This window comes from Gossypium hirsutum, chromosome D04 (genome assembly GCF_007990345.1).
Source record: "Gossypium hirsutum isolate 1008001.06 chromosome D04, Gossypium_hirsutum_v2.1, whole genome shotgun sequence".
In the NCBI taxonomy this organism is placed as follows: Eukaryota; Viridiplantae; Streptophyta; class Magnoliopsida; order Malvales; family Malvaceae; genus Gossypium; species Gossypium hirsutum.
This window is the reverse complement of record NC_053440.1, coordinates 56,872,621-56,884,954: the sequence shown is the minus strand read 5'-3', so window position 1 is coordinate 56,884,954 and position 12,334 is coordinate 56,872,621. Positions and strand designations below refer to the sequence as shown.

General features: G+C 34.0%; 1 protein-coding gene across 2 annotated transcripts; it reads right to left on the bottom strand.

Annotated features, from left to right (window-relative positions):
- Positions 1–4,593: 4,593 nt before the first annotated feature.
- On the bottom strand, positions 4,594–10,040 carry LOC107898647 (cleavage and polyadenylation specificity factor subunit 6). Of its 2 annotated transcripts, XR_005911964.1 has the most exons (3): positions 9,795–10,040; positions 6,659–8,772; positions 4,594–5,395 (listed from the first exon to the last, which is right to left on the bottom strand). XR_005911964.1 is itself a non-coding variant. In XM_041091046.1 (2 exons), the coding sequence occupies exon 2, from the start codon at positions 8,757–8,759 to the stop codon at positions 6,813–6,815; it is 1,947 nt and encodes a 648-aa protein (XP_040946980.1). In that variant the 5' UTR covers positions 8,760–8,772; positions 9,795–10,040; the 3' UTR covers positions 6,331–6,812. The 2 variants fall into 2 exon arrangements, 1 of the variants encoding a protein (XP_040946980.1); XM_041091046.1 differs by lacking the exon at positions 4,594–5,395 and having other exon boundaries at positions 6,331–8,772.
- Between the last annotated feature and the right edge of the window lie 2,294 nt (positions 10,041–12,334).

The window sequence follows — 12,334 nt, the reverse complement described above, 5'->3', positions numbered from 1 at the left end:
AAATTCTCAAAATGGAAAAGATTTGTACTTTGTTTTCGGTGAGGAGACGTCTCCAATTTATTAGTGTCTGAATTTGGTACTTTTTTCAGTTTTAGTCCTTGAGATATAGCATTTTAATATTTTCTCACGTCATTACTTAAAAAATTATAATTTTTCACTAAAAATTGTTAGGTAATATGGTACAATCTTAGAGTGTTATGTCATCGCATGAATTAAAATTGAAAAAAAAATTACTAAATTCAGGGATGTAAAAGATTATGTGACACGAATTCTGTCACTTGTTGAAGAAATAAATACAGTGGCAAATTAAGGAAATCTGTGGGGATGAAAGGTTGTAGTCCGTCACAGGTCCCCATTAAGCACAAAATTGGAACTAGGGTTGTGATCGGGGGTGTGGGGGTAGAGCTCCTGCGGTACAGACCATACATCACAAGTTGAATCCATATAGAACTATTCTTCCTTTATTTGACTTTGATTAGAACATGGTTTTTTAACCTTTAAACAGATATAGTCGAAATTCCTTTTGTATCATTTAGTTTTTCAACATTAGTGAATTTCTTCTCATCTGCCCATAGTTTTTTCCCAAAAGGGTTTTCACGTAAAATATGTTATGTTATTATTTTTTCTTTTCTTATTGCTTTACGATCGTTCTACCGCCATTATTGATGTTTATTATAACACAGGGATTAACATGGACAAAAAAAACTCAATGACTAAGTTAGGAAAATTTGTCAAGTTCAAGGACTAAATGTTGCCTTAATCCAAACTTTAATGGGATTTTTTTGAGTTAATGTACATTTCCTTGAAGTTGGCAATTAAGTCCATTTTGACAGTTGCATTTTTTTGTCCATTAGGTCCTTTTTGGTCCTTAAACATAGATTTCATCAAAATTTTCATTTGTCAAGTTCAGGGATCGAAATAGGCATGATAGCCAAGTTCAAATACCAAAGTGGATAAAAAAAATAGTACAAATACCAACATGGACCTAATTTCCAAGTTCAATGACTAAAAGTTATATTAACCCAATTTTTTGACAATTTTTTGGATGATAATAATTGGTGAAATTTTGCTACTAGTCCTTATTCAATACTTAAGTTGCATATTTATTCCTTGTATTTTAAATTTGAAAGTTTAGTCTTAATTCAAATTGTAGTAGTTAAATCCGTTAATTGAATTCTACTATTTCTAAAATTTTATATGGTAAATATATCATTACTTCTGTAATGTTGTGTCAACAGTTGCTACTTCTACACAGTCATTTTAGTTAATGAATTTAATGGCTACCCAAAACTTTTTAATTAAGCTCTCCAAAATTTGTTGTCAAAATTCATCATAGCAGAGACGCTAAAAATGAATATATCTCTATATAATCCTTTCAAATAATTACCCATATCTTTTTCTTAACTCTTAAATAGGAGGATAATGCGTTTCAACGCACTCGAAGTCTTGAACCCATGACCTCCTATATTGACAACAATGCCGATGCCAATCGAGGCTCGAGCTAAGACTTAATCGGCCCTTAAATTTAATTTTTAATATTTATTTAAAATAAAATGGATATTATAAATGGAATTAAATTTGCACCATAAGCTTGCACTTTGTCATAGTGCATGGTAGTGCAGATGACTATTTAATTTGAAACATTAACAGTTGCTCTCACTCATGATATAGACCAAGAGCGAATTATTGAAAAGGTTGAATTTAATTTAATTAAATGTATAATATATAATAATTATTTTATACCTTAAAAAATAATTTTAATTTCAACGAAATACTGAATATAGTAAAAGAAAATAAACAGAAATATATTTGAAGTTGGAAATTTATAACAGTTTTCTGCTTAGTTAAAGTTTGTAAATAAATAAGTTTAACTCGATTGGTATTGACATTGTTGTCAGTGTAGGAGGTCGTCAATTCGAGTGCGTTAAAGCACATTATCCTCCTATTTAAAGGTTGAGGAGGGGTTATGAGTAATTTTAGGTATTGCATCAAAAAGAGTATATATGATAAAAACCTACAACGAGATTAATGTTCAAAAAAAATTCAGCTTTCCTTTTTTAAAACAATAGTGGGTTTAGTTTTTAGGCATATACATAGAATTTGTAGAAGTAAGGGTGCCTCCATATTTATTAAGAACGATTATTGGAAGAATTCATCATGATAAAGCGTTGTGATAGTATTCATAAGATAGGACTATGAGATGAGGAAGATGATTGATCATTTGTCTTTCGAGCTTTTAGTAGTCGTTTATTGATTATTCGAATTTGTCGTCAGGTTAGTCTAATGATGACGGAGCTCAAATGCAGCTTTTGATGGTCCATTAAAGTGATGCATTTTTTATTTATTTATAAGCTTACTAGTATTACGGTTGCTTTCAATTTATCACTCTCTATTGAATTTTGCAGATAATAGTATTTAAACAAAAATTTATAGTATTTTATTTATCGTTTGTATTATATATCATGTCTATAAATTACTATATTTTATTATTCCTATTAATGATAATATTTTCTTAAAAATTTTAATATAAAAAATTTCTACTGATTCTTAATTTTTGAAATGGGCAAATTTTGAATATTCTAACTAGAGATATGCATTTTAAAATATTGAAAATGAAACATTATTATTTTTATCTATATTGTAATTTAAATCCCTAACTCCTAGATAATGTCACAAGCAACTAAACAAAAAAATTATTAAAATATCCTTTCATATCTAAAATAAATTATATTAATACAATGATACTTCTTTCTTTTTTAATTAAATAAATTAATAAAAAAATCAAATATTAAACTTCTTTACCACTTCAACCAAAAATTTAGTATAACATTTTTATACATTTCAATGCTATAACAAAAAAGGCTTCCCCCACTTTGTTGATATTTATATAGATAAAGTTGTCGATTAAGATTATGTCAAATCAAATACTCAAGAAAAATGAAAATATCATATAAATAATTAAAATAGAAATAATATTCTTAATCTGATATTATTAAAATTTACGTATATTACATATATGTTATTATTAATTTCAAACAATACATTTCATTACTTATTATATATGGGCTTCCACACATAAGCTCATCATAAAATTTAAATACATGAAAAGAATACTAAAAAAATTCGAGAAGCACTGAATTGATTCCTAGTAACATAGAAAAAAGTCCACTCGCAATTTTTCCAATATTTGCATCTCAAAGTATATCAAAATTGGGAATACTAATTACCAAATTATACATGTCAATGATGATTACATTGGACAATTTGGATAAGTAAATCCTTGCCTATATATAATCCATGCAATATATTTCAAACATTAGGTAGAAACAATCAAATAATAAATAAAAAAAACTTGAATAAAATCACCAAGTACAAAAAAAGAGACATTACTAGGACAAATTACTAGGATTTACATTCTTAATACCTCCTAAAAGTAAGATTTTTATCAAAATATCATAAAACAATATTAAAAAAAAAAAACCAATTTCCCAAGAAAAATAACACCAAGTATAATAACTTCAAGCATAGACATAATTAGATACAAGAATGATTATATATATAATGAAGAGCCCTTTCTCATCAATGCAAATACATATACACGGATAAGAAAACCCAATAGATCCAATATGCTACATTGTTTTACTTAAAAAATAGGGAAAAGACAGAAAACATTATCTATACAAGTGAGAATCATTACATTAATACATCAAAATATTGGCCTTCCCAAGCTTAATTCCAACATAAATACGACAAAAAGACATCGTTGCCAACAATACAAAACCCGAATCAACCCAAAATTCTCTGCCTAGCTCAATACAGAATGCAGCAGCCAGCCATAACTTCAAGAATAAGAACAAAAGAAAAAACTCCAACCCTTCACAATTTGATGGATGTAAAGTGCTTAAACAGAAAACTGGGGAACATGCATGTCAATTCAACATGATGTTACAATTTGCATATAGCTGATCAATGTCTATTCTAAGTAAACATATCAATTACAAGCGTATACAAGCATGAACAAGCATGAACAAGCATGTATGTTACATAGTCGGTTACAGTTGAATCGGCGATCCTATGTTACAATTTGCATATAGCTCATCAATGACTATGCTAACATACATATTACATGTATATACAAAGCATGAACAAGTGCTTACACAGAAACTGGGGAGCATGTATCAATGGTTACAGCTGGATCAGTGACACTATGTTACAATTTGCATATAGCTCATCTATGACTACTATGCTAACATATATATTACAAGTATATACAAAGCATGAACAAGTGCTTACACAGAAACTGGAGAGCATGTATCTTACATCGATTGTTACCACTGGATCAGCGACACTAACATTATGTTACAAATTCCATCTAGACCATCTATACCTATTCTAAGCAAACATATCATATTACAAGTATACACAAGCATGAACAAGTGCTTACACAAAACCTGGAGAACATAGCGAACATATCGATTACAATATACAAGCATAAACAAGTGCTTACAGAAAAAGGGAGCATGTATGCTACATCAACGGTTACAAGGATCAGCAAACCTATGTTACAATTCGCATCAAGCTCATCTATGCCCCTATTACAAACTAACATATCGATTACAAGTATATACAAGCATGAACAAGTGCTGGGGAGCATTTATGTTACATCCATGGTTACAGCTGGATCAGAAACACTATGTTACAATTTGTATCTAGCTCATCTATGCCTATTATAAATTAACAAATTAATTACAAGTATATACAAGCATGAACAAGTGCTTACAGAAAAACTGGGAAGTATGTATGTTACATCAACAGCGAAACTATGCTACAATTTGCATCTAAGCTCATCTATGCCTATTCTAAGCTAACATATTGATTACAAGTGTATACAAGCATAAACAAGTGCTTAAACAGAAACCAGGGAGTATGCATGTTACATCAATGGTTACGGTTGGATAGGTGATCCTATGTTACAATTTGCATTTAGTTCATCTATGCCTATTCTACGCTAACAAATCAATTACAAGTGTATACATAGCACGAACAAGTGTTGGCCTCGATTCTGTACAAAACTCCTCTAAGACTAATTAGAAAGCCGAATTTAATCATACAAACAATGAAAGAGGCCACATTACAAGATATGGACCTAATAAACAGATCGAACTTTACAAGACAAAAATGCTTTACAAGTAGACTGTATTGTAAGTAGTGATTCTAATGCACACAACACCAACATTCCAGTTCATGGATTCAGTTGGATTTACTTTCTTTCCAGATGTTACAGTTTCTTAGCAGTGCTCATAAAATATATATTTTTTGCACACTTGAAAGGGAAGCCAACGAAGCCAGCATTCTAACACATCTTCCTCAACAAAGAGTTTCCCCATTTGACTCCCTGGATGTGATGATAAAAAGAAACCCCTATGTCAATAGACATTAAAGAGGAAAAGAAGAAAAGAAAATGAAAAAGGCAGACACCACCCAGAAGCTACCCGCATTACTCACTAACAGTACGAGCATCGCATCACATTTTAATAGTAAATAAAGCCTAATGAGACTAGTAGTCCTACAGGCATGACCCTCGTATCTATGAGACAACCAGTTGAAATAGATGATGAGTCACATAGGTACGGCTCACAATAAATATGAGCATGTAGAACCTCTTTAAGAATCGGGCACTAAAACTGGAAATTATAGCATTCTAGGTAAAATATTGTTTTGAAATCAGCCGTCTCAGAGGATAACTTTACCATACAGTTCAAAACTTCAGAACTAAAAAATGACAAAGAAAAGGAGAAAAGGGACGACAGGAAAATGATGAGTTAGAGGAAAATGGTATACTCAGGCAATCCTTCATTATTGGTGCTCTAACACAAATGCCTTCTGAGCTAAACATTCAAAAACATACACAAGACTAGATTGCAACAGAATGACTCTGTATGGGGAAGAAGTAAAACTCTCTAAAATATAGCATAACCCACCAAAAGTCAAGTTTCAAACATATGAAAGAGGCAAAGGGAAAATCATGCGATGATATTGATAATGTATAACATGTATTACAATGTTCATCAAAGGTCAACTGAAAAAGAAGATAGTGTGCATAAAGAAAATGAACAACTAAAGAACAAAATGAGGACGTAACCAGAAAAAATCATTATGCAAGATTGACAGAGCAAGATGAAAGTGAAAAAGGAGATGAACTTCATTCTCACACCATCTAAGGTTTATGCCAAGCAAACTTCCTGACCTATGAACCCTCCTCACTTCTAACCCCTATAAAAAGATGTTCAGATAGACCACAGGCTAGAAATATTTCTTATCAATCAGGAATAAACATATCACAAGAATATTTTTAAAGCGTAAATCACAACAATCATATGAACAACAACATTTTCTAAGTATCATGATCACAAGCCAAGTAAGCATTCCCTCGAATATAGTGTTTTGCAGATAATTATAAACCCAATGTTGATATTCAGATGTAGGATGTTAGGATTCCAACCCCACAAAGAATATCCACATTGAATAAAATACTATGTTTTTCCAAGTTCCAACATAGGAATACCAAGTTTTTCATCTAATAGTGGCTCTTTAGAGTGCAGTAAGAAACAAAAAGGGAAGTCTATTCTTCCCCACCACCCACGCAAGTAGCACTTACTTCTCCCTTTAAGAAGCGACGTTTGGCACCTGGACCAACAATCATCACAGAGAATGCTGAAATGATATAACAACCAAGGGAAGAGATACTGAGAGTGAAAACTTAATTAAAGGTCTCATAAGAAAGTGTAAAGAAGCATGCACAGCATAGTTTGTCACTCTGATGGTAGGCGTCTCTTCTTCCCATAGTCCACATCCCTTGATCGAGACCTGTGCTCTTCTTCTCGTGTTGCATGGGACCTGTTCCGAGATCTTGAAGAAGACTGTCCCCTATCCCAGTCATCATCATAATCCACGTCACGTCCGCGATGTCGATGCTCTCTATAGCTGTCTTTCTCTTCCCTGTAACGGTGTTCCCTGTGCTCCCTCTCAGGCCTGTCCGATTCCCGTTCCTTCTCATCATGATGCCTCCTTTCAGAGTTGCCTGACCACTCACGCTCAGAAGCCCGATCTTTTTCCCGAGTGGCACCGCCAGACCTTCCTTTTTCATGATTCGCATCCCCATACCCATACTCTGAAGCACCATCTTCACCACCATAACTAGACTCTCTAGTCCTGCGATCATGCTCATCTCCTCCCCACCCACCCATGTTTGTGTCAGTCCACATTCCAGAATGAGGCCCATCCATTCCAGCTACACCCATCATTCCCAACCCATTAGGTGCCATTCCACGACCAAAGAAAGCAGGATTGACGTGAGGAGCAACGCCAGCTAGTCCCATTGTATTAACAGCTGGAAATGATGGAAGCATGCCCGGAAAACCAGGTCCTGGAAAACCTCCATAACCACCTCCTCGACCCATATATGTTGGATCAAACCCAGCCCCCATCATACCCTGTGGATGCATCATGCCACCAGCAGGACCAGCAAATGCAGGGCCTCCCGGTCCTGGTCCATAGGCCCCAGCACCATAAGCACCATTCCCAACTCCAGCTGAGCTCCCAACCATGTTCTTTACACCTACACCTCCCCTTCCTCTCATTGGTCCTCCACCCCCACCTCGGTTGCCAGCTTGACCTCCCCGTCCCCAGCCACCCCTTCCATAGTTCCTACCTGCATCCCCACCTTGGTAATTCATATTACCACCTTTCCCAAAACCTTCATTTGGCCTCCTTCCTTGAGGCTGTACTTGAGGCTGGCCTTGGTCTTTGTTCATGTAAGACGCTCCCATCTGCTTCAACGTTTGTGGTGAAGCAAAAGCCACAACGCAAGCTCGACCATTGAACATATAACCATTCATTCCCTCTTTACATGCAGCTGCAGATGCTGAATCATAGAACTCAACTTGACAATACCCTTTGGATTTGCCACTAGCTCTCTCATCAAAGAACTTAATCTCCTTCACCCTTCCATATTGAGATAAAACGCTCTCAAGCTCTGCATCAGTTGTCCACCAATGTAACTCACCAACAAACAGCATTGTTGGACCATTCTCTATAGGTGGCCGAACCTGATTTTCATTCATCATAGGATGATTTACATTCATACCCATTTGATTAGGCGGAACCTGTGAAGCTCCTTGAGGACCACCAGTACCTGAATTTAGGGATTGAGCAGGATTGTTAGCAATCTTTTGAGGCACAACAGAAGGACCAGTCCCAACCTTAGAGGATGCTGAAGTTAATCCCTGAAAACCCATGTTTTTTACTTGGGTATCAAAGTTTGTCTCCATAACACTGCCCCCTTGTGAACTGGCAGACCCAGATGGATAATTTCCAGATCCTATTTCTGGTCTGTTAACAGTTGGTTGCACATCTGCTTCACGATAACCAGCACTAACATTGGGGTACTTCCCTTGAACTGAAATTCCTGAGATGTTTGGTCCTTGTGAACCCCCAGCTTCACCTCTGGGTTCAGGAGCCTCATTTTTATGAGCTTGAAGCCCAGTACCGCCCGTGCCTGGTTGCACTGGTGGCTCAGATCGTTGCAATTGAAGAAAACCTTCTCCAACATTAACATCATTGTAAAGGTCATCATATTCGTCATCCTCCCCAATCATCTCTACATCTGCAAGGGCAGGTATGGTTCCACTCCCTTGATACTGTGTCTTTTGTACCCCTCCATACTCCTCATCTCCAAAATCTATTTGTTCTTCAGCCATACCCAGATAACCTCTAACAAACCAAAAGTGAAAATAAAAAAAAGAAGAAGAAGAAGAAGAAAATAATGAAGAAAAACAAGGTTATTCCTAGCTTCAACATTATGAAACTGAAACCATAAGAAAAAAATGCTACTGTATAGATCTATGTCAATCATGTCAAGAATGCAAGAATTCCAGAACAAATTTTTAATAATAATAAGCCTCTTAGTAAGGATCATTTTAGTAACATATTTCCCTAACCATATATCTTATGCATATCTACAAGAAGGAAATTCAAGTAATTAAAACTCGAAGTAAAAGAAAAACACCAGAGAGATGCAAAATAGAGAAAGACCTAGCAGCCAAACATCAAAGCAAAGGATTAAAATTCACACAATAAAATAAGCATCAAAACGTAAACTTTAGCAACGTATTCTATCCAAATATCCCGCTACAAGCCAAAAAAATCCAACTTGATAAATCGAGAGGGGGGGAAAAACCCAAGTTGTAAAATTTTGTAGAACAGGTAAATTTCAATTATCCAGTTCTAAAAGTCAAATGAGCCAACCATGATAAAAAAAAAAGGAAAGAAATAGAAATAAAATCAGCAAAGGGAAAGAAAATCTAAAGAAGACACACCAGTAATCAACTATGGGTCATCATGATCTATTAACATATTTATTTATCTCACTCCTCCACCACTTCCCTTCTCTTGTGCTTTGTCTTTGGCCTATTACCAAAGAATAAATAAATAAAAATCGAAAGTCGAATCGGTCGAGCCACCGGTTTCCGATTCAACAGCTTCCTACATCCAACTAAATACAATAACATAATTTTTCAAGAATAACAGAAAAACAAAATAATTCATAACAACAATAATAGTACCAACACCGTAAGTTTCATCAATCATAAAGATGCATCTTTTCATTCATCTACAAAATCATACAACGAATTTGAATTTGGCCAACATAAAATTAACAATTTTCCCATTAATAAACCATAATTTATATATGGGTATGTATATAGATAATTTTGGGGTAAAAACAAGAATCTAACCTTAATCTCTGAATGAAGAACAGCTGAGGGAACAGAGACGCCTGTGGCCGTCTATGAAGGGAAAAAAAAAAACTAAGCGCAAGCTGATTGCCTGAGCCTGATCCTGATCCAAGGAAATAATGCCCTAAGCAAAAAAAGAAAGAAAAAAAAAGCACTAAGGTCGAAAAAATGGCGTGCTGTAAGTGAAAAGCTCCCCCCTCAAGGCCTAAAATGCCTAGTGGATAATTTTTAGACCTTTCTATACTTTTACCTGTTGGGCTAAGTTTAAAAAAATAATAATAATAAAACTAAATATTATATTTATCATTTGGGCCGGGTTGGATCGGTAGAGGTTTGGTTTTAAAAAATTTCAAATCTGAGCCTGGCCCATTTATGTCAACCCAAATGACTTGTTTTACTATTTAAAAAATTAATTTTATTACTATTTGAATTTAAGTTATTTTATACATTTTTTATTTTAAATGGTATATCAGGCTGGGTTGGATCGAGTTGGAGTTAAAATTTTTAGGTCCAAGCCCGACTCAAATTGGGTTGTGTCATTTGGCCCATGAACACCTCTAATTTAGTAGGGTTTTTTTTGTTAAATTCTATTATTAGTCACTATTTCTAAAATCTGATGCAAAAAAATATATTATAATGTGTGAAATTCAATGTCAACTTATTATTTTCACATATTACTCGTTGAATATCTAGTTAATGAATAATTGTTATTTACATCAAGATTGAATTTCTAAAATTCGGAAAGTATAGGGACTTGGAATGATCCAAGTGGATGATATGGACTAAATCTACAGCTATACACATAGTACATTATTAGTAATTAAAATTAACAAAATGAATTTAATTGCTGCTGTTTGGGTCAAGACTAAAATTTCAATTTGAAAAAAGTACAGGGACTACAGTTGATCAAATTAAAGTACATGGACTAAATCCATAATTTTTGCAAAGTACAATGGCTACTATCATAATTTAACCTTTAATTTTTTAGCGTTCAATTAGTTATTGGTACAATTATACATATGAAACTTTGATTATGGTTCAAATATATACATGAAACTTTAACTTTGATTCAATCATGCAAATTTAAATAAATAAACACATCAAATCATTTTTATATTGGATAAATGTAATTATTTGTATATACAATTTAAACATAAAATGATGTTAAATTTATAATTGTGTTAGTAGTTTGTGGGAATTTAATCTGACCTAAATTTCATATATAAAATTACACAAAATCAAAATTTATGTATTAAATTATATATTAGACCAAAATTCATATATAATTTTAGAATTTATCTTTTTTTCATAAGGAAAGAGGAAGGGTTATTCATGGTCTGAATCCGAACAAATATCAATTTTGTCGGTATGGTAACGACTTAATTAACATTAATTTTTAATTTCTATCTAGATCTTAATAGTTCAACATACTTATGATTGTAAAAGTGATATTAACCAGTCGAATCTCTTAAATTTCGATTAGGGGTGTGATTTTAGCATTATTTTTCAAAAGTAATTTTCAAATCATAAATCGATAGCATCATTTTAATTTGGGATTTAAGCCAATCCAAAAAAGTTAAAATTTTTAGTTTCAAGCTTCTGGGTGGAGGTGATCTAGGCCGAGTTAGGTCGAGTTTGGGTTTTGTTTTTTAAACCTTGGGCTGACTTAATTCAATGTACAAACATTAAAATTTTAGACCAGACCAGCTTGAAGTTTTTTCAATTCGAAGCAAACTGGGTCACTTGATTCATAAACACCTCTAGTGTGTATATAAAGGGAGAGAAAGAATTACTCACGAGTTGAATACGAAATTAACATAGACAGAAATTTTGATATTAAGTATTTTTTTTTGTCACCATGCTAGTGACTTAATTAATATCAAGTTTCGGTTTTGTATTTGGTTCTCAATGGTTCAACATATTTTTATGATTATACAAATGATATTAACCTTTCGAATTAATTAAATTTCGGTTGGGGGTGTTTTAGTACATTATTTTTTAATAATATTTTTCAAGTCGAACTAACTTTTCAAATCATAAGTCAAAAGTTCTTATCAAACTAAGCTTTTAAACCAATCCAAAAAGTTGAAGTTTCTTGCTTCGAACTTTTGGATAAAAGTATTTACGGATAGGTTGAATTGGCCCACTTTGGATTGTGCTTAGTCCAGTCTAGACCTGCCCATGGGCCGGGTGGCCTGGCCCGGGCCGACGGCCCGCCCGAAATATGGGAGGGTTTGGGTAAAAATATATGTCCGAAATATGGGCTTCGGTAAAAAAACAAGGCCCGTTTAAAAAACGGGCCGAGCCACGGGCACCTTTTTTGGCCCGTACCCAGCCCGGCCAGAATATAATAAATATATTTTTTATTTTTTATTTTTAAAATAAATTTTTAATGTTTATTAAAAAATGGGCCGGGCCGGGCCGGTCTCGTGCTTATGATATTTTTCCCGGGCCGAGCCTGGGAAAAATTTAAGGCCCATATTTCTGGCCAGGCCCGGGCCTAGGAGGCGGGCCAAAAATTTTTTTCGGGCCGGCCCAGC